The sequence below is a fragment of the Salvelinus alpinus genome, chromosome 6, assembly GCF_045679555.1.
Source record: "Salvelinus alpinus chromosome 6, SLU_Salpinus.1, whole genome shotgun sequence".
NCBI lineage: Eukaryota > Metazoa > Chordata > Actinopteri > Salmoniformes > Salmonidae > Salvelinus > Salvelinus alpinus.
Genome location: NC_092091.1, coordinates 9,863,099 through 9,890,941, shown reverse-complemented (window position 1 = coordinate 9,890,941; position 27,843 = coordinate 9,863,099). Strand labels below are relative to the sequence as shown.

The window sequence follows — 27,843 nt, the reverse complement described above, 5'->3', positions numbered from 1 at the left end:
CATACAGAGACCTAAACACTAGAGCAAAACACCATACAGAGACCTAAACACTAGAGCAAAACACCATACAGAGACCTAAACACTAGAGCAAAACACCATATAGAGACCTAAACACTAGAGTAAAACACCATACAGAGACCTAAACACTAGAGCAAAACACCATACAGAGACCTAAACACTAGAGCAAAACACCATACAGAGACCTAAACACTAGAGCAAAACACCATACAGAGACCTAAACACTAGAGCAAAACACCATACAGAGACCTAAACACTAGAGCAAAACACCATACAGAGACCTAAACACTAGAGCAAAACACCATACAGAGACCTAAACACTAGCGCAAAACACCATACAGAGACCTAAACACTAGAGCAAAACACCATACAGAGACCTAAACACTAGAGCAAAACACCATACAGAGACCTAAACACTAGAGCAAAACACCATACAGAGACCTAAACACTAGAGCAAAACACCATACAGAGACCTAAACACTAGAGCAAAACACCATACAGAGACCTAAACACTAGAGCAAAACACCACACAGAGACCTAAACACTAGAGCAAAACACCACACAGAGACCTAAACACTAGAGCAAAACACCACACAGTGACCTAAACACTAGAGCAAAACACCACACAGAGACCTAAACACTAGAGCAAAACACCACACAGAGACCTAAACACTAGAGCAAAACACCATACAGAGACCTAAACACTAGAGCAAAACACCACACAGAGACCTAAACACTAGAGCAAAACACCATACAGAGACCTAAACACTAGAGCAAAACACCATACAGAGACCTAAACACTAGAGCAAAACACCATACAGAGACCTAAACACTAGAGCAAAACACCATACAGAGACCTAAACACTAGAGCAAAACACCATACAGAGACCTAAACACTAGAGCAACACACCATACAGAGACCTAAACACTAGAGTAAAACACCATACAGAGACCTAAACACTAGAGCAAAACACCATACAGAGACCTAAACACTAGAGCAAAACACCATACAGAGACCTAAACACTAGAGCAAAACACCATACAGAGACCTAAACACTAGAGCAAAACACCATACAGAGACCTAAACACTAGAGCAAAACACCATACAGAGACCTAAACACTAGCGCAAAACACCATACAGAGACCTAAACACTAGAGCAAAACACCATACAGAGACCTAAACACTAGAGCAAAACACCATACAGAGACCTAAACACTAGAGCAAAACACCATACAGAGACCTAAACACTAGAGCAAAACACCATACAGAGACCTAAACACTAGAGCAAAACACCATACAGAGACCGAAACACTAGAGCAAAACACCATACAGAGACCTAAACACTAGAGCAAAACACCATACAGAGACCTAAACACTAGAGCAAAACACCATACATAGACCTAAACACTAGAGCAAAACACCATACAGAGACATAAACACTAGAGCAAAACACCATACAGAGACCTAAACACTAGAGCAAAACACCATACAGAGACCGAAACACTAGAGCAAAACACCATACAGAGACCTAAACACTAGAGCAAAACACCATACAGAGACCTAAACACTAGAGCAAAACACCATACAGAGACCTAAACACTAGAGCAAAACACCACACAGAGACCTAAACAATAGAGCAAAACACCATACAGAGACCTAAACACTAGAGCAAAACACCATACAGAGACCTAAACACTAGAGCAAAACACCATACAGAGACCTAAACACTAGAGCAAAACACCATACAGAGACCTAAACACTAGAGCAAAACACCATACATAGACCTAAACACTAGAGCAAAACACCACACAGAGACCTAAACACTAGAGCAAAACACCATACAGAGACCTAAACACTAGAGCAAAACACCATACATAGACCTAAACACTAGAGCAAAACACCATACATAGACCTAAACACTAGAGCAAAACACCATACAGAGACCTAAACACTAGAGCAAAACACCATACATAGACCTAAACACTAGAGCAAAACACCATACAGAGACCTAAACACTAGAGCAAAACACCACACAGAGACCTAAACACTAGAGCAAAACACCATACATAGACCTAAACACACCACACATAGACCTAAACACTAGAGTAAAACACCATACAGAGACCTAAACACTAGAGCAAAACACCATACAAAGACCTAAACACTAGAGCAAAACACCATATATAGACCTAAACACTAGAGCAAAACACCATACATAGACCTAAACACTAGAGCAAAACATCATACAGAGACCTAAACACTAGAGCAAAACACCATACAGAGACCTAAACACTAGAGCAAAACACCATACAGAGACCTAAACACTAGAGCAAAACACCATACATAGACCTAAACACTAGAGCAAAACACCATACATAGACCTAAACACTAGAGCAAAACACCATACAGAGACATAAACACTAGAGCAAAACACCATACATAGACCTAAACACTAGAACAAAACACCATACATAGACCTAAACACTAGAGCAAAACACCATAGAGACCTAAACACTAGAGCAAAACACCATACATAGACCTAAACACTAGAGCAAAACACCATACATAGACCTAAACACTAGAGCAAAACACCATACAGAGACCTAAACACTAGAGCAAAACACCATACAGAGACCTAAACACTAGAGCAAAACACCATACATAGACCTAAACACTAGAGCAAAACACCATACAGAGACATAAACACTAGAGCAAAACACCATACATAGACCTAAACACTAGAACAAAACACCATACATAGACCTAAACACTAGAGCAAAACACCATAGAGACCTAAACACTAGAGCAAAACACCATACATAGACCTAAACACTAGAGCAAAACACCATACAGAGACCTAAACACTAGAGCAACAACCCATACAGAGACCTAAACACTAGAGCAAAACACCATACAGAGACATAAACACTAGAGCAAAACACCATACAGAGACCTAAACACTAGAGCAACACACCACACAGAGACCTAAACACTAGAGCAAAACACCATACAGAGACCTAAACACTAGAGCAAAACACCATACAGAGACATAAACACTAGAGCAAAACACCATACAGAGACCTAAACACTAGAGCAACACACCATACAGAGACATAAACACTAGAGCAAAACACCATACAGAGACCTCTAAATCAAGAAATGATTGTAACATGGATGCACTTACATTGGTCCAGCTGGTTCGTCATCTGATGCACAAAGGGAAAATATGAAGAAATGAAGACAAATGAAGACAACAACAAAAAATACTTTGTTTAAGATTATCAGCTGAAAATATCTTCTGAAAAAATGACAGGAAGAAAATGGTGCATGCTGGTGGTGAATTGTTTGGGTAGAAAGTACAGTATTCCTTAAAGAAGCAATGTGTTACAGTGGTAATATGAATGACTGTAACACATTGTCTGGTTGGGGGCTTGGTTAAATGATGTTCATCGACAGTTTTGTGTGTTACACAATTCCATAATTTTGGAATTTAACTTAGTTCCACGAGTTCCATAAATTGATTAAATTAAGTTCCACTAGTTCCATAAATTGATTAAATTAAGTTCCATCAATTCCATATGTGAAGGAACTAAACTTGCGCTCAAAACCATGCTGATGGAATCGCAGGTGAAGAAGTTAAATAGTGTATTGGCCCTATACTGAATGGAAGCCATCTTTAAACGTAACAGGAAAGGACACTCACAGTCACAATCACACCAAATGCAGTCAAAAAGTGCCACAAAACCCACATGAGATGAGAAAGTGATTATGAATTTCAAGCAGAAGTTTAAATTCCTTTTCGTTACAAACATACATGCATAGACAGACAAGCTGCGCACCAAAAGGTCTATTCACTCACTGCATCGAAATTGACCAACACAAAGTAAACAATTTTAGTCCTGTGTGGCTCAGTTGACAGAGGATGGTGCTTGCAACGCCAGGGTTGTGGGCACGCAGGACTGTAAGCCGCTTTTGATAAACGCATCTGCTTAATGGCATATATTATATTATAATAATTGACTCCTTATAAAAGCATATTATGCTACTAGCATAAAATAGGGAATACAATAATTGAAAACTGAAGATGACCTTGAAGGTGACCTTGGCACAATATACTATTTTGTTGTTGTATAATACAAGCTGTACAAGACTGTGACTGTGAACTTACATAGAGAAGCAGCCTAAGCAGTAAGATAAGAGACATTCTAATTTAAGGTTCTATAGAAAACCCAGTTAGCAAAACTGGTTACACGACCAGATAACAACCAAAATATGACGTCTCGATGACGTCATGATGACGTCTTGGTGCCGTCATGAAAATAAAAAATAAACATCTTTACAAGTCACGGTTTGATTGTAAACTGGTAATATGACATCCTCTCAACCAGAAAATCTGTTTTAAAACCAGAAAATGACGTCCGTTTGACATCACGTGCCAAATCGTGCCCACTGGGGATAGATGAATGTACAGAATGTTGTGTGGATGTAGCCTGGGGTCAGATCTGTTTGTGCTGTCTTGCCAACTCATATGGTCATTGTTTGGCATGACAACAACCCACAGGAATAAGCTACTGTACACAGCACAAACGGATCAGGCTAGCTTGGATGGTTTGGACATAAGCTTAGATGCTGATTGAAACTCAAGAGACATGCAGTCTGTCACTTACCAAACATAGGTTGTGTTATGCAATTTGGGAAAGAGGGGGGAAAATATTACACAGTAATACCCTAATTGTATATTCTAAACTTGTTTTAGCACTGCTAACATTTATTAACTGAGGGTTGTTGTACCGTGTGTGTGTGTGTGTGTGTGTGTGTGTGTGTGTGTGTGTGTGTGTGTGTGTGTGTGTGTGTGTGTGTGTGTGTGTGTGTGTGTGTGTGTGTGTGTGTGTCTTTTGCCCTACAAAAGGCAAAAGCTAGAAACGACTTAGTAATCTGTAGTAATGGCCAGGTATATGATCTGATTAATGTGGTATTTAGTTTCCTAACACAAGAACAAGCCAGTTGATCAGAATGTATCAGAAATTGCAGTCTGTTTAAAATACTTTGAAGTCAGATTTAGCCTCTTTTTTTTTTAACGCAGTTACTGCTTTTTGCCTTTGTAGGTCAGCAGACATCTGCTCTGTCGTTACCTGACACTATACTGGCTACACCTGTACTCAATCATTCAGTCTGAGTAGCTTCACCCAACAGGCGGACGCAGACACACACACACACACACACACACACACACACACACACACACACACACACACACACAGACACAGACACACACACACACACACACACACACACACACACACACACACACTGTTGCTGTAGGACACACCTTGTCAGGACAATCTAACAGATTGAATATTCATGGGTAATATGATTAGGCCAGCTGGGACGTTGTTAGCAAGGATGTAGTGGTAACAATTTGGTGGGTAAACCCTGAACACCGTGGGTTAACAGGAGGGTAAACCCTGAACACCCTGGGTTAACAGGAGGGTAAACCCTGAACACCCTGGGTTAACAGGAGGGTAAACCCTGAACACTGTGGGTTAACAGGAGGGTAAACCCTGAACACCCTGGGTTAACAGGAGGGTAAACCCTGAACACCCTGGGTTAACAGGAGGGTAAACCCTGAACACCCTGGGTTAACAGGAGGGTAAACCCTGAACACTGTGGGTTAACAGGAGGGTAAACCCTGAACACCCTGGGTTAACAGGAGGGTAAACCCTGAACACCCTGGGTTAACAGGAGGGTAAACCCTGAACACCCTGGGTTAACAGGAGGGTAAACCCTGAACACCGTGGGTTAACAGGAAGGTAGACCCTGAACACCCTGGGTTAACAGGAGGGTAAACCCTGAACACCGTGGGTTAACAGGAGGGTAAACCCTGAACACCGTGGGTTAACAGGAGGGTAAACCCTGAACACCGTGGGTTAACAGGAGGGTAAACCCTGAACACCGTGGGTTAACAGGAGGGTAAACCCTGAACACCCTGGGTTAACAGGAGGGTAAACCCTGAACACCGTGGGTTAACAGGAAGGTAGACCCTGAACACCGTGGGTTAACAGGAGGGTAAACCCTGAACACCCTGGGTTAACAGGAGGGTAAACCCTGAACACCCTGGGTTAACAGGAGGGTAAACCCTGAACACCGTGGGTTAACAGGAAGGTAGACCCTGAACACCGTGGGTTAACAGGAGGGTAAACCCTGAACACCGTGGGTTAACAGGAAGGTAGACCCTGAACACCGTGGGTTAACAGGAGGGTAAACCCTGAACACCCTGGGTTAACAGGAAGGTAGACCCTGAACACCGTGGGTTAACAGGAGGGTAAACCCTGAACACCCTGGGTTAACAGGAGGGTAAACCCTGAACACCCTGGGTTAACAGGAGGGTAAACCCTGAATACCGTGGGTTAACAGGAAGGTAGACCCTGAACACCGTGGGTTAACAGGAAGGTAGACCCTGAACACCCTGGGTTAACAGGAGGGTAAACCCTGAACACCCTGGGTTAACAGGAAGGTAGACCCTGAACACCCTGGGTTAACAGGAAGGTAGACCCTGAACACTGTGGGTAAGTAAGAGGGTACACAGAGTACTTGAGTTAACCCTCCACTACATCACTGGTTGTTAGGTCATCAGCTGGTTGGCAAGGATGCCTCCATATACAGAGAGAACTATGATTTAAGAATTGAGTATTAGCTCATTCGCAGAAGTAATCTGCAGTATTGAATAATGTTGATTATTGTTTTTCTCCTCTTGGAAAATAATTAATTATTTGAAATGGCTATCTGCAAACTATATTTGACCACAAACAACAATAAAAACATTGAAATGAGGAGAACGAACCACAAACCAGCAAACCAAAATGGCCGCCATGGCTGATATGGTCTCAGACTCCTGACTCACCGTCTTGTATGTCGTCTGGCTTCTTGCGTTTCTCATAGACCACGATGATGACGACCAGGATAATGACCTCGGCCAGGACGCCCAGCAGAGGCCAAAGCCAGGCCAGGTAGCTCCGGACCCGCAGCACAGACACGATGGACGAGGTGCCGATCATGTTGGTGGCATTACACTGGTACTCCCCCGGATCGGAGCCGATGTCCAGGTTGATGATGCTCAGCTCAGTGTAGTTGTCTTTGTTGTTAATGAAGAAACGGCCGGAGGAGTTGTTGATGTCCTGGGGGGAGAGGGAGGAGGAGAAGTGATTATGGTTGTGCCATGAGGAATGATGGTCATGCGAAGTAGAAGAAGTAGAAGAACAAGAACAACAACAAGAGCAACAACAAGAACAAGAAGAAGAACAACAAGAACAAGAGCAACAACAACAACAAGAACAAGAGCAACAACAACAACAATAACAAGAGCAACAACAACAACAAGAAGAACAACAACAACAACAACAATAACAAGAAGAAGAACAACAAGAACAAGAGCAACAACAACAACAAGAACAAGAGCAACAACAACAACAATAACAAGAGCAACAACAACAACAAGAAGAACAACAACAACAACAACAATAACAAGAACAAGAGCAACAACAACAACAAGAACAAGAGCAACAACAACAACAATAACAAGAGCAACAACAACAACAAGAAGAACAACAACAACAACAACAATAACAAGAAGAACAACAACAACAACAAGAGCAACAACAACAAGAAAAAGAAGAACAACAAGAACAACAACAATAACAAGAAGAAGAAGAACAACAACAACAACAGCAAGAACAAGAAAAACAACAACAATAACAATAACAACAACAACAATAACAAGAAGAAGAAGAAGAACAACAACAACGTACCATGTAGAACCCGTTGTCCAGTTTGCGCCAGGTCCAGATAGGGTAGGGGTAGCCAGTGGACTTACAGTAGAGCAAGGCCTTCTGACCCTCGTTCTTATTGTCACTACGCTTGTGGCCTATGATGTCAGGACCAGCTGGAATGAGGGGAAATGACCAACAAGAACAAAGGACTTTTTTTTAAAGGAAGGCAATGATACGTTTCAGTAATAATAGCGTGTTATCACATAATAAAGTCTCAGGGATTGTGTTCCAAATACCAGCCAATTTCCTGTACTGTGTATAGACCTATAGATGTTGGGCTGCCCAGCCCATTTCCTGTACTGTGTATAGACCTATAGATGTAGGGCTGCCCAGCCCATTTCCTGTACTGTGTATAGACCTATAGATGTAGGGCAGCCCAGCCCATTTCCTGTACTGTGTATAGACCTATAGATGTAGGGCAGCCCATTTCCTGTACTGTGTATAGACCTATAGATGTAGGGCTGCCCAGCCCATTTCCTGTACTGTGTATAGACCTATAGATGTAGGGCAGCCCAGCCCATTTCCTGTACTGTGTATAGACCTATAGATGTAGGGCAGCCCATTTCCTGTACTGTGTATAGACCTATAGATGTAGGGCAGCCCAGCGCCCGAAGTGACTCTTCTTATCAACTAGTTGCAAGAATTTCCTCTGTTTTGTCTTAAGAATTCAGAATTCTCTGTGTTGTCTTAAGAATTAAGCATTCTCTGTGTTGTCTTAAGAATTAAGCATTCTCTGTGTTGTCTTAAGAATGAAGCATTCTCTGTGTTGTCTTAAGAATTAAGCATTCTCTGTGTTGTCTTAAGAATTCAGCATTCTCTGTGTTGTCTTAAGAATTCAGCATTCTCTGTGTTGTCTTAGGAATTCACCATTCTCTGTGTTGTCTTAAGAATTCACCATTCAAATCAAATCAAATTTTATTAGTCACATACACATGGTTAGCAGATGTTAATGCGAGTGTAGCGAAATGCTTGTGCTTCTAGTTCCGACAATGCAGTAATAACCAACAAGTAATCTAACCTAACAATTCCACAACTACTACCTTATACACACACACAAGTGTAAAGGGATAAAGAATATGTACATAAAGATATATGAATGAGTGGTGGTACAGAACGGCATGGCAAGATGCAGTAGATGGTATAGAGTACGGTATATACATATGAGATGAGTACTGTAGGGTATGTAAACATAAAGTGGCATAGTTTAAAGTGGCTAGTGGTACATGTATTACATAAAGATGGCAAGATGCAGTAGATGATATAGAGTTCAGTATATACATATGAGATGGGTAATGTAGGGTATGTAAACATTATATTAAGTGGCATTGTTTAAAGTGGCTAGTGGTACATTTTTACATAATTTCCATCAATTCCCATTTTTAAAGTGGCTGGAGTTGAGTCAGTATGTTGGCAGCGGCCGCTAAATGTTAGTGGTGGCTGTTTAACAGTCTGATGGCCTTGAGATAGAAGCTGTTTTTCAGTCTCTCGGTCCCTGCTTTGATGCACCTGTACTGACCTCGCCTTCTGGATGATAGCGGGGTGAACAGGCAGTGGCTTGGGTGGTTGTTGTCCTTGATGATCTTTATGGCCTTCCTGTGACATCGGGTGGTGTAGGTGTCCTGGAGGGCAGGTAGTTTGCCCCCGGTGATGCGTTCTGCAGACCTCACTACCCTCTGGAGAGCCTTACGGTTGTGGGCGGAGCAGTTGCCGTACCAGGCGGTGATACAGCCCGACAGGATGCTCTCGATTGTGCATCTGTAGAAGTTTGTGAGTGCTTTTGGTGACAAGCCGAATTTCTTCAGCCTCCTGAGGTTGAAGAGGCGCTGCTGCGCCTTCTTCACAACGCTGTCTGTGTGGGTGGACCAATTCAGTTTGTCCGTGATGTGTACACCGAGGAACTTAAAACTTTCCACCTTCTCCACTACTGACCCGTCAATGTGGATAGGGGGGTGCTCCCTCTGCTGTTTCCTGAAGTCCACAATCATCTCCTTTGTTTTGTTGACGTTGAGTGTGAGGTTATTTTCCTGACACCACACTCCGAGGGCCCTCACCTCCTCCCTGTAGGCCGTCTCGTCGTTGTTGGTAATCAAGCCTACCACTGTAGTGTCATCCGCAAACTTGATGATTGAGTTGGAGGCGTGCATGGCCACGCAGTCGTGGGTGAACAGGGAGTACAGGAGAGGGCTCAGAACGCACCCTTGTGGGGCCCCAGTGTTGAGGATCAGCGGGGTGGAGATGTTGTTACCTACCCTCACCACCTGGGGGCGGCCCGTCAGGAAGTCCAGGACCCAGTTGCACAGGGCGGGGTTGAGACCCAGGGTCTCGAGCTTGATGACGAGTTTGGAGGGTACTATGGTGTTAAATGCTGAGCTGTAATCGATGAACAGCATTCTCACATGGGTATTCCTCTTGTCCAGATGGGTTAGGGCAGTGTGCAGTGTGGTTGCGATTGCGTCGTCTGTGGACCTATTGGGTCGGTAAGCAAATTGGAGTGGGTCTAGGGTGTCCGGTAGGGTGGAGGTGATATGGTCCTTGACTAGTCTCTCAAAGCACTTCATGATGACGGAAGTGAGTGCTACGGGGCGGTAGTCGTTTAGCTCAGTTACCTTAGCTTTCTTGGGAACAGGAACAATGGTGGCCCTCTTGAAGCATGTGGGAACAGCAGACTGGGATAAGGATTGATTGAATATGTCCGTAAACACACCAGCCAGCTGGTCTGCGCATGCTCTGAGGACGCGGCTGGGAATGCCGTCTGGGCCTGCAGCCTTGCGAGGGTTAACACGTTTAAATGTTTTACTCACCTCGGCTGCAGTGAAGGAGAGCCCGCAGGTTTTGGTAGGGGGCCGTGTCAGTGGCACTGTATTGTCCTCAAAGCGGGCAAAAAAGTTGTTTAGCCTGTCTGGGAGCAAGACATCCTGGTCCGCGACGGGGCTGGTTTTCTTTTTGTAATCCGTGATTGACTGTAGACCCTGCCACATACCTCTTGTGTCTGAGCTGTTGAATTGCGACTCGATTTTGTCTCTGTACTGGGACTTAGCCTGTTTGATTGCCTTGCGGAGAGAATAGCTACACTGTTTGTATTCGGTCATGCTTCCGGTCACCTTGCCCTGGTTAAAAGCAGTGGTTCGCGCTTTCAGTTTCACGCGAATGCTGCCGTCAATCCACGGTTTCTGGTTTGGGAATGTTTTAATCGTTGCTGTGGGTACGACATCGTCAATGCACTTCCTAATGAACTCGCTCACCGAATCAGCATATTCGTCAATATTGTTGTTGGACGCAATGCGGAACATATTCCAATCCGCGTGATCGAAGCAGTCTTGAAGCGTGGAATCAGATTGGTCGGACCAGCGTTGAACAGACCTGAGCGCGGGAGCTTGTTGTTTTAGTTTCTGTTTGTAGGCCGGAATCAACAAAATGGAGTCGTGGTCAGCTTTTCCGAAAGGGGGGCGGGGGAGGGCCTTATATGCGTCGCGGAAATTAGTATAACAATGATCTAGGGTTTTTCCAGCCCTGGTAGCACAATCGATATGCTGATAGAATTTAGGGAGTTTTGTTTTTAGATTAGCCTTGTTAAAATCCCCAGCTACGATGAATGCAGCCTCAGGGTGTGTGGTTTCCAGTTTACAGAGAGTCAGATAAAGTTCGTTCAGGGCCATCGATGTGTCTGCTTGGGGGGGAATATATACGGCTGTGATTATGATTGAAGAGAATTCCCTTGGTAGATAATGCGGTCGACATTTTATTGTGAGGAGTTCTAGATCAGGTGAACAGAATGACTTGAGTTCCTGTGTGTTGTTATGATGATCACACCACGTCTCGTTAATCATAAGGCATACCCCCCCGCCCCTCTTCTTACCAGAAAGATGTTTGTTTCTGTCGGCGCGATGCATGAAGAAACCAGCTGGCTGCACCGACTCCGTTAGCGTCTCTTGAGTTAGCCATGTTTCCGTGAAGCAGAGCACGTTGCAATCCCTGATGTCTCTCTGGAATGCTACCCGTGCTCGGATTTCATCAACCTTATTGTCAAGAGACTGGACATTGGCGAGTAGTATGCTAGGGAGTGGAGCGCGATGTGCCCGTCTCCGAAGCCTGGCCAGGAGACCGCCTCGTTTGCCCCTTTTACGCCGTCGCACAGGGTCGCCGGCTGGGATCAGATCCATTGTATTGGGTGGAAGGCAAAACACTGGATCCGTTTCGGGAAAGTCATATTCCTGGTAGGAACGATGATGAGTTGACGTTAATCGTATATTCAGTAGTTCCTCCCGACTGTATGTAATGAAACCTAAGATTACCTGGGGTACCGATGTAAGAAATAACACATAAAAAAACAAAATACTGCATATTTTCCAAGGAACGCGAAGCGAGGCGGCCATCTCGTTTCGGCGCCGGATGTTCCAACACATTCTCTGTGTTGTCTTAGGAATTCAGCATTCTCTGTGTTGTCTTAAGAATTCAGCATACTCTGTGTTGTCTTAAGAATTCAGCATTCTCTGTGTTGTCTTAAGAATTCAGCATTCTCTGTGTTGTCTTATGAATTCAGCATTCTCTGTGTTGTCTTAGGAATTCAGCATTCTCTGTGTTGTCATACCAACCTCATTGTTTAAACTCTGATAAGTAGAGGTTACATCATGTACGTGTGATATCTGATTGGAGGTTACCTTTACATTAATACTATTGGTCAACAATTCAGATCCTGAGTCCAAACAACTCAGATGCTTAAAAAATGGTCTTAGAGGAATGAATATTTCTCTAATGTTCCTGCACATTTGTGGCCTGCTGGAGGTCATTTTGCAGGGCTCTGGCAGTGCACCTCCTTGCACAAAGGCGGAGGTAGCGGTCCTGCTGCTGGGTTGTTGCCCTCCTACGGCCTCCTCCACGTCTCCTGATGTACTGGCCTGTCTCCTGGTAGCGCCTCCATGCTCTGGACACTACGCTGACAGACACAGCAAACCTTTTTGCCACAGCTTGCATTGATGTGCCATCCTGGATGAACTGCACTACCTGAGCCACTTGTGTGGGTTGTAGACTCCGTCTCATGCTACCACTAGAGTGAGAGCACCGCCAGCATTCAAAAGTGACCAAAACATCAGCCAGGAAGCATAGGAACTGAGAAGTGGTCTGTGGTCACCACCTGCAGAATCACTCCTTTTTTGGGGGTGTCTTGCTAATTGCCTATAATTTTCACCTTTTGTCTATTCCATTTGCACAACAGCATGTGAGATTTATTGTCAATCAGTGTTGCTTCCTAAGTGGACAGTTTGATTTCATAGAAGTGTGATTGACTTGGAGTTACATTGTGTTGTTTAAGTGTTCCCTTTATTTTTTTGAGCAGTGTATAATATAGTGTATCAAATATTACTTCCCACTACATAGAACCCTACCGGATATGGTCAAAAGAAGTGCACTATAAAGGGAATAGGGCACCATTTCAGGGCACCACTTAGGACGCAACCAATGACAGTAATGACAGTTTTACTAATAGTGTTATCTCATAATAGAATTCCATTGGTGTATTGACATCAGGGTAGGGTTCCACTCCATTACAACTCAGTCAATACAGAATTTAAACTGCAATTCCAATTCCAATGTGAAGGTACAGTGGGGCAAAAAAGTATTTAGTCAGCCACCAATTGTGCAATTTCTCCCACTTAAAAAGATGAGAGAGGCCTGTAATTTTCATCATAGGTACACTTCAACTATGACAGACAAAATGAGGAAAAAAAATCCAGAAAATCACATTGTAGAATTTTTAATGAATTTATTTGCAAATTATGGTGGAAAATAAGTATTTGGTCAATAACAAAAGTTTCTCAATACTTTGTTATATACCCTTTGTTGGTAATGACAGAGGTCAAACGTTTTCTGTTAGTCTTCACAAGGTTTTCACACACTGTTGCTGGTATTTTTGGCCCATTCCTCCATGCAGATCTCCTCTAGAGCAGTGATGTTTTGGGGCTGTTGCTGGGCAACACGGACTTTCAACTCCCGCCAAAGATTTTCTATGGGGTTGAGATCTGGAGACTGGCTAGGCCACTCCAGGACCTTGAAATGCTTCTTATGAAGCCACTCCTTCGTTGCCCGGGCGGTGTGTTTGGGATCATTGTCATGCTGAAAGACCCAGCCACGTTTCATCTTCAATGCCCTTGCTGATGGAAGGAGGTTTTCACTCAAAATCTCACGATACATGGCCCCATTCATTCTTTCCTTTACACGGATCAGTCGTCCTGGTCCCTTTGCAGAAAAACAGCCCCAAAGCATGATGTTTCCACCCCCATGCTTCACAGTAGGTATGGTGTTCTTTGGATGCAACTCAGCATTCTTTGTCCTCCAAACACGACGAGTTTTTACCAAAAAGTTATATTTTGGTTTCATCTGACCATATGACATTCTCCCAATCTTCTTCTGGATCATCCAAATGCTCTCTAGCAAACTTCAGACGGGCCTGTACATGTACTGGCTTAAGCAGGGGGACACGTCTGGCACTACAGGATTTGAGTCCCTGGCAGCGTAGTGTGTTACTGATGGTAGGCTTTGTTACTTTGGTCCCAGCTCTCTGCAGGTCATTCACTAGGTCCCCCCGTGTGGTTCTGGGATTTTTGCTCACCGTTCTTGTGATCATTTTGAACCCACGGGGTGAGATCTTGTGTGGCGCCCCAGATCGAGGGAGATTATCAGTGGTCTTGTATGTCTTCCATTTCCTAATAATTGCTCCCACAGTTGATTTCTTCAAACCAAGCTGCTTACCTATTGCAGATTCAGTCTTCCCAGTCTGGTGCAGGTCTACAATTTTGTTTCTGGTGTCCTTTGACAGCTCTTTGGTCTTGGCCATAGTGGAGTTTGGAGTGTGACTGTTTGAGGTTGTGGACAGGTGTCTTTTATACTGATAACAAGTTCAAACAGGTGCCATTAATACAGGTAACGAGTGGAGGACAGAGGAGCCACTTAAAGAAGAAGTTACAGGTCTGTGAGAGCCAGAAATCTTGCTTGTTTGTAGGTGACCAAATACTTATTTTCCACCATAATTTGCAAATAAATTCATAAAAAATCCTACAATGTGATTTTCTGGATTTTATTCCCTCATTTTGTCTGTCATAGTTGAAGTGTACCTATGATGAAAATTACAGGCCTCTCTCATCTTTTTAAGTGGGAGAACTTGCACAATTGGTGGCTGACTAAATACTTTTTTGCCCCACTGTATATAGAGTTCTAGTTAAATATTAAAATCATCAATTACAACTGGACGCTGAGATTCAATTACAACACCATCTCCAGCTGTACATTGCCTCGTGGGTAATGTTCAACCTTCGATCCGGCAGAACCATATATGTGTAGTGCACACACGAGCAGAAACCTTCCGGAAACATTGTCTTTAAAAAAGTACATAGCCTAAAAGGGATGATCGGATTGAATCTAGTCCTAAATGTATAGCATAGACTGTTAGTAACATTACTGTCCGCATACCTTCAGGTGTACATTAACTTTACTGTGCTCTACCTTTCAGGTGTACATTCATTTTACTGTGCTCTACCTTTCAGGTGTACATTCATTTACCTGTGCTCTACCTTTCAGGTGTACATTCATTTTACTGTGCTCTACCTTTCAGGTGTACATTCATTTTACTGTGCTCTACCTTTCAGGTGTACATTCATTTACCTGTGCTCTACTTTTCAGGTGTACATTCATTTACCTGTGCTCTACCTTTCAGGTGTACATTCATTTACCTGTGCTCTACCTTTCAGGTGTACATTCATTTACCTGTGCTCTACCTTTCAGGTGTACATTCATTTTACTGTGCTCTACCTTTCAGGTGTACATTCATTTACCTGTGCTCTACCTTTCAGGTGTACATTAACTTTACTGTGCTCTACCTTTCAGGTGTACATTCATTTACCTGTGCTCTACCTTTCAGGTGTACATTCATTTTACTGTGCTCTACCTTTCAGGTGTACATTCATTTTACTGTGCTCTACCTTTCAGGTGTACATTCATTTACCTGTGCTCTACCTTTCAGGTGTACATTAACTTTACTGTGCTCTACCTTTCAGGTGTACATTCATTTACCTGTGCTCTACCTTTCAGGTGTACATTAATTTACCTGTGCTCTACCTTTCAGGTGTACATTCATTTTACTGTGCTCTACCTTTCAGGTGTACATTCATTTACCAGTGCTCTACCTTTCAGGTGTACATTCATTTTACTGTGCTCTACCTTTCAGGTGTACATTCATTTTACTGTGCTCTACCTTTCAGGTGTACATTCATTTACCTGTGCTCTACCTTTCAGGTGTACATTCATTTACCTGTGCTCTACCTTTCAGGTGTACATTCATTTACCTGTGCTCTACCTTTCAGGTGTACATTCATTTACCTGTGCTCTACCTTTCAGGTGTACATTCATTTTACTGTGCTCTACCTTTCAGGTGTACATTCATTTACCTGTGCTCTACCTTTCAGGTGTACATTAACTTTACTGTGCTCTACCTTTCAGGTGTACATTCATTTTACTGTGCTCTACCTTTCAGGTGTACATTCATTTACCTGTGCTCTACCTTTCAGGTGTACATTCATTTACCTGTGCTCTACCTTTCAGGTGTACATTCATTTACCTGTGCTCTACCTTTCAGGTGTACATTCATTTACCTGTGCTCTACCTTTCAAGTGTACATTCATTTTACTGTGCTCTACCTTTCAGGTGTACATTCATTTACCTGTGCTCTACCTTTCAGGTGTACATTAACTTTACTGTGCTCTACCTTTCAGGTGTACATTCATTTACCTGTGCTCTACCTTTCAGGTGTACATTAATTTACCTGTGCTCTACCTTTCAGGTGTACATTCATTTTACTGTGCTCTACCTTTCAGGTGTACATTCATTTACCTGTGCTCTACCTTTCAGGTGTACATTAACTTTACTGTGCTCTACCTTTCAGGTGTACATTCATTTACCTGTGCTCTACCTTTCAGGTGTACATTCATTTACCTGTGCTCTACCTTTCAGGTGTACATTCATTTTACTGTGCTCTACCTTTCAGGTGTACATTCATTTTACTGTGCTCTACCTTTCAGGTGTACATTCATTTACCTGTGCTCTACCTTTCAGGTGTACATTCATTTACCTGTGCTCTACCTTTCAGGTGTACATTAATTTTACTGTGCTCTACCTTTCAGGTGTACATTAATTTACCTGTGCTCTACCTTTCAGGTGTACATTCATTTTACTGTGCTCTACCTTTCAGGTGTACATTCATTTTACTGTGCTCTACCTTTCAGGTGTACATTCATTTACCTGTGCTCTACCTTTCAGGTGTACATTCATTTTACTGTGCTCTACCTTTCAGGTGTACATTCATTTACCTGTGCTCTACCTTTCAGGTGTACATTCATTTACCTGTGCTCTACCTTTCAGGTGTACATTCATTTACCTGTGCTCTACCTTTCAGGTGTACATTCATTTACCTGTGCTCTACCTTTCAGGTGTACATTCATTTTACTGTGCTCTACCTTTCAGGTGTACATTAACTTTACTGTGCTCTACCTTTCAGGTGTACATTAACTTTACTGTGCTCTACCTTTCAGGTGTAAAGTCTTTCTCTTTGCTATTACTTTGTGTTGTATACAAACTACAGTTCAGTTTCCGTGAGAGAGTACAGGCTTGTTATTGGTCCAAATAACTCAACATGATGTGTTATTCATTGAACAGCTGTTGATCTGTTGCTACGGCATCTTGATTCATTAACACTGTGTATTCGCTCTAATCCTAAATGAAGGTATTGCTTGCTGTCATTTTGGAACGATCAGTACTAACACCATGGAAATCCTTTCACTGCTGTGTGTGTTTGTGTGTGTACGGTGTGTGTGTGTGTGTGTGTGTGTGTGTGTGTGTGTGTGTGTGTGTGTGTGTGTGTGTGTGTGTGTGTGTGTGTGTGTGTGTGTGTGTGTGTGTGTGTGTGTGTGTGTGTGTGTGTGCATGCATGCATGCATGCGAATAAAGGAGCAGTAATGAGTCACTGAAAGGTCACTGAAAGGTCACTGTGTTATTATTTACAAACCATGTCAGTTCAGTCCACAGATGATTGGCTGGCAAAAGCAGGAAGCATGTTTTACGCTAAATCCTGACTCTGCCATCAGCATGATGTAACAGCATTCGTTGGACCAACGGTCCAGTGTTGGTGACCGCGTGCCCACTGGAGCTGCTTCTTCTTCTTGTTTTAGCTGATAGGAACCCGGTGAGGTCGTCTGCTGCTCCCATCGGTGACAAGGATCGACGAGTTCCAAGATGTGGTCTGTTTGTGGCCCGCCTGTGAGCTTTCATTATTCTAGCCATTTCCCTTCGACCTCTCTCATTAACTCATCAACTATCTGTTTTCGCCCAGAGGACTGCCGCTGACTGGAAGTTTTTTTGTTTGTTGCACCATTCTCTTTTTACCTCTTTTTCTCCCCAATTTCAAGGAATCCTGTTGGTAGTTACAGTCTTGTCTCATCGCTGCAACTCCCGTACGGACTCGGGAGAGGCGAAGGTCGAGAGCCATGCGTCCTCCGAAACACAGCGCTGCCAACCCTGCAGCAGCACTGCTTCTTGACACAATGCCAATTAACCTGGAAGCCAGCCGCACCAATGTGTCGGAGGAAATACCGTACACCTGGCGACCTGGTCAGCATGCACTGTGCCCGGCTCACCACAGGAGTCACTAGTTCCCGATGGGACAAGGACATCCCTGCCGGCCAAACCCTCCCCTAACCCAGACGACGCTGGGCCAATTGTGCGCCGCCCCATGGGTCTCCCGGTCGCGGCCGGCTGCGACAGAGCCTGGACTCGAATCCAGAATCTCTGGTGGCACAGCTAGCACTGCGATGCAGTGCCTTAGACCACTGCACCACTCGGGAGGCCTGTCGCACCATTCTCAGTAAACCCTAGACACTGTCGTGTCAGGAGGGAGGGCGTTTCTGAGATACTGGATCCGGCACGCCTGCCACTGATGATCATACCACGCTCAGAGTCGCTTAGGTCACTAGCTTTGCACATTCTAACGTTCAATCAAACAGTAACTGAATGCCTCGATGCCTGTCTGCCTGCTTTATATAGAGTAGCAAGCCACAGCCACGTGACTCACTGTTTGTAGAATCGATCCGTTTTTGTGAACGAGGTGTACCTAATAAAATGTCTACCATTCAACACTCAATGGTGGTGTAGGCCAGACCTGGGGACAAATACATGTCTATTTGAGTATTTGTATTTAAATACGTTTTTCTGTGTATTTGATTATTTTCAAATACACAGCGCAAAACAAGTACTTTTGAGTATTTTAATGGTTATTTGTAAAAACCAAATAGTAAATAATTTTTTCAAATAATATTATCAAATACCTGGATTCAATGCATGGGAGTGTATGTGTCAATGTATTTGAGTATTTACAAATACTTTCCAACTGTATTTCCAATATTGTACTACTTGTTTTTTCAAATAAAGGTTATCTGAATACTTGTTTTGGAAATATATTAAAAGTAATTGAAATACCTGAAATAGTATTTGAAACCAGGTCTGGTGTATTGAAAGGTGGTATTTCAGGGACTCTATGACAGTGCTGCCTTGGGCAGCCTATTAGGTCATCGTTGCACCTTGGAATGATTCATGTCAATGATTCATTTGAATGTGAATGACTCGTGAATGATTCATGTGAATTACTATTCAACACTGGTGGGTGGGAGTCGTACTGTACCTTTAATCTCGATGGTGTGGCTAACCTCATACAACACTATGTCATGTTAACGGAGGGTTAGGGATAGGTCGTACCTTTAATCTCGATGGTGGCGTTAGCAGACGGGGCCTGATCGAAGGTGTAGACACACATGTACTCCCCTGCATCCTCTCCACGGGGCTTCTTCAGGCTGGATTTACACAAAACAAACACCACAAGTCAATCAATCCTCGTTTAGTTCTAACTCTGAAAGGCACTCTGATGTCAGAGGCATTGCCTGCGTCCCAATAATCTGTCGTTTCTTCAGAAATGTGCACTTAGGTTAGGTTAGAGGACTGTTACCCATGAGGGGCAAGCAGGGCACATACTGTAGGACCTAAACCAACCCATCTTCAACATCTCTAATAATCAGGACCAATCAAGAAACCCCCAGAAATCTAACACGGTAGAGAGGATATTTTCAAAGTTAATCAACACTTATATGTTTAAACCTCCCCCATCGGGGGGAATGAACCCCGGTCTCCAGCGTGACAGGCAGGGATCCTCAACACAACACTAAATAGGACTGAAGGGGAGAGTTCCAAGCCCCCAGTTAATCATCAAAAATATTCACTAGGATGTCAATTCTAAAAAAAGTTCTGATACTGGGGGAAGAGGGCCCAACCTATCTACTTTGTTAACCAATTAGGGCTTTATTACATGTAAGTAAATAAATAAGGAAATAGAAGGACAGATAATTATCTAAGTGCCCCTAATATCTCACAAGGACTCACCAGGCAAAACCATGCTAAACAAAACATAATAAGTGCTATATATTAACACAGAAAATAGTCTAAAGAAAGTAAAGGGCAGATAGTTAGCCTATATAAGTGCCTATAACCAATACCTTCCATTTTTAAATGGAAGGTATTGAGTCAGTCATCAACTCGCCCAGTGTCATTATATCAAACCATCATAGTCCTAGAAACGTTTATTCTATCTCATTGAGGCCGTTAAGGACGGTGGTACCTAACCTTTATATCCAGCTACTTTCTGAGGCTAGCCTCTGGGCCCTTGACCACCCCACACCAGACTGCTGTTGTTAAACTCTCCCTACCATGACTGCTATTGTTAAACTCTCCCTACCATGACTGCTGTTGTTACCATGACTGCTATTGTTAAACTCTCCCTACCATGACTGCTGTTGTTACCATGACTGCTATTGTTAAACTCTCCCTACCATGACTGCTGTTGTTAAACTCTCCCTACCATGACTGCTATTGTTAAACTCTCCCTACCATGACTGCTATTGTTAAACTCTCCCTACCATGACTGCTATTGTTAAACTCTCCCTACCATGACTGCTATTGTTAAACTCTCCCTACCATGACTGCTATTGTTAAACTCTCCCTACCATGACTGCTGTTGTTAAACTCTCCCTACCATGACTGCTATTGTTAAACTCTCCCTACCATGACTGCTATTGTTAAACTCTCCCTACCATGACTGCTGTTGTTAAACTCTCCCTACCATGACTGCTGTTGTTAAACTCTCCCTACCATGACTGCTATTGTTAAACTCTCCCTACCATGACTGCTGTTGTTACCATGACTGCTGTTGTTAAACTCTCCCTACCATGACTGCTGTTGTTACCATGACTGCTGTTGTTAAACTCTCCCTACCATGACTGCTGTTGTTACCATGACTGCTGTTATTAAACTCTCCCTACCATGACTGCTGTTGTTACCATGACTGCTATTGTTAAACTCTCCCTACCATGACTGCTGTTGTTAAACTCTCCCTACCATGACTGCTGTTGTTAAACTCTCCCTACCATGACTGCTGTTGTTACCATGACTGCTGTTGTTAAACTCTCCCTACCATGACTGCTGTTGTTACCATGACTGCTGTTGTTAAACTCTCCCTACCATGACTACTATTGTTAAACTCTCCCTACCATGACTGCTATTGTTAAACTCTCCCTACCATGACTGCTGTTGTTAAACTCTCCCTACTATGACTGCTGTTGTTAAACTCTCCCTACCATGACTGCTGTTGTTACCATGACTGCTGTTGTTAAACTCTCCCTACCATGACTGCTATTGTTAAACTCTCCCTACCATGACTGCTGTTGTTAAACTCTCCCTACCATGACTGCTATTGTTAAACTCTCCCTACCATGACTGCTGTTGTTAAACTCTCCCTACCATGACTGCTGTTGTTAAACTCTCCCTACCATGACTGCTGTTGTTAAACTCTCCCTACCATGACTGCTGTTGTTACCATGACTGCTGTTGTTAAACTCTCCCTACCATGACTGCTGTTGTTAAACTCTCCCTACCATGACTGCTGTTGTTACCATGACTGCTGTTGTTAAACTCTCCCTACCATGACTGCTGTTGTTAAACTCTCCCTACCATGACTGCTGTTGTTAAACTCTCCCTACCATGACTGCTGTTGTTACCATGACTGCTGTTGTTAAACTCTCCCTACCATGACTGCTGTTGTTACCATGACTGCTGTTGTTAAACTCTCCCTACCATGACTGCTATTGTTAAAAGCTCCCTACCATGACTGCTATTGTTAAACTCTCCCTACCATCACTGCTGTTGTTAAACTCTCCCTACTATGACTGCTGTTGTTAAACTCTCCCTACCATGACTGCTGTTGTTACCATGACTGCTGTTGTTAAACTCTCCCTACCATGACTGCTATTGTTAAACTCTCCCTACCATGACTGCTGTTGTTAAACTCTCCCTACCATGACTGCTGTTGTTAAACTCTCCCTACCATGACTGCTATTGTTAAACTCTCCCTACCATGACTGCTGTTGTTAAACTCTCCCTACCATGACTGCTATTGTTAAACTCTCCCTACCATGACTGCTGTTGTTAAACTCTCCCTACCATGACTGCTGTTGTTAAACTCTCCCTACCATGACTGCTGTTGTTAAACACTCCCTACCATGACTGCTGTTGTTACCATGACTGCTGTTGTTAAACTCTCCCTACCATGACTGCTGTTGTTAAACTCTCCCTACCATGACTGCTGTTGTTACCATGACTGCTGTTGTTAAACTCTCCCTACCATGACTGCTGTTGTTAAACTCTCCCTACCATGACTGCTGTTGTTAAACTCTCCCTACCATGACTGCTGTTGTTACCATGACTGCTGTTGTTAAACTCTCCCTACCATGACTGCTGTTGTTAAACTCTCCCTACCATGACTGCTATTGTTAAACTCTCCCTACCATGACTGCTGTTGTTACCATGACTGCTATTGTTAAACTCTCCCTACCATGACTGCTGTTGTTAAACTCTCCCTACCATGACTGCTATTGTTAAACTCTCCCTACCATGACTGCTGTTGTTACCATGACTGCTATTGTTAAACTCTCCCTACCATGACTGCTGTTGTTAAACTCTCCCTACCATGACTGCTATTGTTAAACTCTCCCTACCATGACTGCTATTGTTAAACTCTCCCTACCATGACTGCTATTGTTAAACTCTCCCTACCATGACTGCTATTGTTAAACTCTCCCTACCATGACTGCTATTGTTAAACTCTCCCTACCATGACTGCTATTGTTAAACTCTCCCTACCATGACTGCTGTTGTTAAACTCTCCCTACCATGACTGCTATTGTTAAACTCTCCCTACCATGACTGCTGTTGTTACCATGACTGCTGTTGTTAAACTCTCCCTACCATGACTGCTGTTGTTACCATGACTGCTGTTGTTAAACTCTCCCTACCATGACTGCTGTTGTTACCATGACTGCTGTTATTAAACTCTCCCTACCATGACTGCTGTTGTTACCATGACTGCTATTGTTAAACTCTCCCTACCATGACTGCTGTTGTTAAACTCTCCCTACCATGACTGCTGTTGTTAAACTCTCCCTACCATGACTGCTGTTGTTACCATGACTGCTGTTGTTAAACTCTCCCTACCATGACTGCTGTTGTTACCATGACTGCTGTTGTTAAACTCTCCCTACCATGACTGCTATTGTTAAACTCTCCCTACCATGACTGCTATTGTTAAACTCTCCCTACCATGACTGCTGTTGTTAAACTCTCCCTACTATGACTGCTGTTGTTAAACTCTCCCTACCATGACTGCTGTTGTTACCATGACTGCTGTTGTTAAACTCTCCCTACCATGACTGCTATTGTTAAACTCTCCCTACCATGACTGCTGTTGTTAAACTCTCCCTACCATGACTGCTATTGTTAAACTCTCCCTACCATGACTGCTGTTGTTAAACTCTCCCTACCATGACTGCTGTTGTTAAACTCTCCCTACCATGACTGCTGTTGTTAAACTCTCCCTACCATGACTGCTGTTGTTACCATGACTGCTGTTGTTAAACTCTCCCTACCATGACTGCTGTTGTTAAACTCTCCCTACCATGACTGCTGTTGTTACCATGACTGCTGTTGTTAAACTCTCCCTACCATGACTGCTGTTGTTAAACTCTCCCTACCATGACTGCTGTTGTTAAACTCTCCCTACCATGACTGCTGTTGTTACCATGACTGCTGTTGTTAAACTCTCCCTACCATGACTGCTGTTGTTACCATGACTGCTGTTGTTAAACTCTCCCTACCATGACTGCTATTGTTAAACTCTCCCTACCATGACTGCTATTGTTAAACTCTCCCTACCATCACTGCTGTTGTTAAACTCTCCCTACTATGACTGCTGTTGTTAAACTCTCCCTACCATGACTGCTGTTGTTACCATGACTGCTGTTGTTAAACTCTCCCTACCATGACTGCTATTGTTAAACTCTCCCTACCATGACTGCTGTTGTTAAACTCTCCCTACCATGACTGCTGTTGTTAAACTCTCCCTACCATGACTGCTATTGTTAAACTCTCCCTACCATGACTGCTGTTGTTAAACTCTCCCTACCATGACTGCTATTGTTAAACTCTCCCTACCATGACTGCTGTTGTTAAACTCTCCCTACCATGACTGCTGTTGTTAAACTCTCCCTACCATGACTGCTGTTGTTAAACTCTCCCTACCATGACTGCTGTTGTTACCATGACTGCTGTTGTTAAACTCTCCCTACCATGACTGCTGTTGTTAAACTCTCCCTACCATGACTGCTGTTGTTACCATGACTGCTGTTGTTAAACTCTCCCTACCATGACTGCTGTTGTTAAACTCTCCCTACCATGACTGCTGTTGTTAAACTCTCCCTACCATGACTGCTGTTGTTACCATGACTGCTGTTGTTAAACTCTCCCTACCATGACTGCTGTTGTTAAACTCTCCCTACCATGACTGCTGTTGTTAAACTCTTATAGATGGGGACGTACTAGTACTCAGTGTTGGCTCTCTCTCCGCGGGTCTCTTGGATCTCCTCCCCGTTCTTCATCCAGAAGCTCTCGATGTGGGCGCTGTGGGCTGAAGTTAGGTTGCACTGCAAAGTGATGGGCAGGCTGTGGCGATCAGTGGGCAGCATGATGTGGTCCGACGAGTTGATGGAAGGCTCTGAAACACCAATAAGACACTTCCAATATTCAATTCCATTTCAATACATTCAATTCATGAAGTAAAACTGACATTCCAATTCATTGAAAAACAATGAGGAAAATGTAAATTTCAGTTGATGGAAGGCTCTGAAACACCAATAAGACACAATTCCATTTCAAATTGTATCTTATTCTTGTAATTTCAATGTAGTTAATTGAAATTAGTTGAAAAGCAATGAGGAAAATTGGATTGGAATTTCAGGCTACTCTCAGAATTGACTTAATTGAAATGGAATTGACCCCAGCCCTGATGAAATGGAATTGACACTAAACTAAAACCTCTACTAAACACTATGGTCACAGTGTAAACGACGGGAGGGACCTCTACTAAACACCATGGTCTCAGTGTAGACGACAGGAGGGACCTCTACTAAACACTATGGTCTCAGTGTAGACGACAGGAGGGACCTCTACTTAACACTATGGTCTCAGTGTAGACGACAGGAGGGACCTCTACTAAACACTATGGTCTCAGTGTAGACGACGGGAGGGACCTCTACTAAACACCATGGTCTCAGTGTAGACGACAGGAAGGACCTCTACTAAACACTATGGTCTCAGTGTAGACGACAGGAGGGACCTCTACTAAACACTATGGTCTCAGTGTAGACGACAGGAGGGACCTCTACTTAACACTATGGTCTCAGTGTAGACGACGGGAGGGACCTCTACTAAACACTATGGTCTCAGTGTAAACTGCAAGACCTAGGAGGCTGCATGGGATACACTGGGAGATGCTGCAAGACCTAGGAGGCTGCATGGGATACACTGGGAGAAGCTGAAATACCTAGGAGGCTGAATGGGGTACACTGGGAGATGCTGCAAGACCTAGGAGGCTGTATGGGGTACACTGGGAGATGCTGCAAGACCTAGGAGGCTGTATAGGGTACACTGGGAGATGCTGCAAGACCTAGGAGGCTGTATAGGGTACACTGGGAGAATCTGCAAGACCTAGGGGGCTACATGGGATACACTGGGAGAAGCTGCAAGATATAGGAGGCTGTATGGGGTACACTGGGAGATCTAGTGAAGTTGCTAACTAAGGAGCTGAGGCACAGAGGGAGATTGTTCTTCATTTTTAGGATGTATGGGGGGGTGCACAGAGGGAGAGCTCTGCTATTTATTCATTTTCAGGGTGTATGGTTGGTGATTTGGTATTTGGTATTTATTAGGATCCCCATTAGCCGCTACAAAAGCATCAGCTACTCTTCTGGGGTCCACATGAAACATGACATAATACATAGTACAGAACATTATTAGTGAAGGACTGAACTACATACATTTAAAATGTCACACACAGCCTACATATCAGCACATACACACAATATCTAGGTCTAATACATAGTACAGTGCACATTACAGTACAAGGTATATAAAATGGCTCTCCACAGTCCCCTTTGTGCAGTAAGGTGTTCTTTTAATCTGGTATTATTGCTAGTTTGAGTTGCCTGGGGTTGGCAGAGAGTTCCATGTAGTCGTGGAATACTGTGTGTTAATACTGTGTGTTTCCCAGCCTCTGTTCTGGACCTGGGGACTGTGAAGAGAAACGGCTGGTTGCATGTCTTGTGTGGTACCGATGAGTGTCTGCACTGTGTGCCCACTGCTCGAACAGACAGTTGTGTACCTTCAACACATCAACACATCGCACAAAGACCAGTAGTGATGCAGTCAATCTCTCAGCTTTAAGCCAGGAGAGACTGACATGCATTTTTACGGACTCTTTCCCTCCATGTACAGTACATCTAAGTGTGATACGTGCTGCTTTGATTCTGGACCGATTGCAATTTACCTATGTCCTTCTTTTTTCGCACATGACCACACAGCTGGGCAGTAGTCCAGGTGCGACAAAACTAGGGCCTTAAGGACCTGTCTGGTCAACTGAGACGTCAAGAAGGCAGAGCAACGCCCCATCATGGACAGACCTCATCCCATTTTAGAAACCATTGAGCCTATATGTTATGACCATGAAAGCTTGCTATCTAGGGTTACACCAAGTAGTTTAGTCTCCTCAACTTGCTCAATAGCCACATTACTCAATAATAGATCTAAACGAGGTTTAGCATTCAGCGAGTGATTTGTCCCAAAATTATACTTTTAGTTTTTGAGATAATTAGCACTATTGCTAATTACCCATTCTAAAACTGAATGGAGCTCTATGTTAAGCGTCTCAGTTATTTATTTTCCTGTTGCAGAGGACGTGTTTACTGTTGAGTCGTCAGCGTACATAGACACACAAGCTTTATTCACCTCTCTGATTCAGAGGGGTTTGGGTTATATGCAGAAAACACATTTCAGTTGAAGGCATTCAGTTGTACAACTGACTAGGTACCCCACCTTTCCCCTTTATTCAAGGTCAGTGGAAGGTCATTTGTAAAAACAGAAAACAATAATGGCCCTAGCCGGTTGCCCTGGGGTACACCACACTCAACTGAATTTGCATTAGAGAGGCGTCCATTAACGAAAACCCTCCGTTTTTTTTAGGTATCTCTCAATCCATTATAAGGCAAAACAGCTCCCACAATCGTCTTACTATCAAATCCCTTCAGCCAATAATCAGTCATGTGTGTCAGTGCCGAGCATGTTGAGAAGCCCTTCCCTATAAGCAAGCTGAAAGCATTTGCAACAAGCTGATTGGTTGGCTGTTTGAACAATTAAAAGGGTACTCTGCTATTCTAGGGTCAGCAGAATGACCTCTGCCTCCCTCTGAGTGCCCACACCATCTTCTAGGCTTAAATTGAAGATGTTGCAAACAGGAGTCACAATGTATTACGC

At 43.5% G+C, this 27,843-nt stretch overlaps 1 protein-coding gene across 2 annotated transcripts in view; it reads right to left on the bottom strand.

Moving 5' to 3' along the window:
• Nucleotides 1-27,843, bottom strand: part of LOC139578115 (neuroplastin-like) — a 74,045-nt gene that overhangs the window by 6,850 nt on the left and 39,352 nt on the right. The window contains exons 2-6 of one of the 2 annotated variants that reach the window (XM_071405354.1): nucleotides 24,856-25,030; nucleotides 19,636-19,730; nucleotides 7,825-7,958; nucleotides 6,921-7,194; nucleotides 3,204-3,213 (exon numbers count right to left, since the gene is read on the bottom strand). In XM_071405354.1, coding sequence (XP_071261455.1) covers nucleotides 3,204-3,213; nucleotides 6,921-7,194; nucleotides 7,825-7,958; nucleotides 19,636-19,730; nucleotides 24,856-25,030 — 688 coding nt within the window. Of the gene's footprint in view, nucleotides 1-3,203; nucleotides 3,226-6,920; nucleotides 7,195-7,824; nucleotides 7,959-19,635; nucleotides 19,731-24,855; nucleotides 25,031-27,843 lie in introns of both variants that reach the window. The other variant, XM_071405353.1, reaches the window with a different exon arrangement.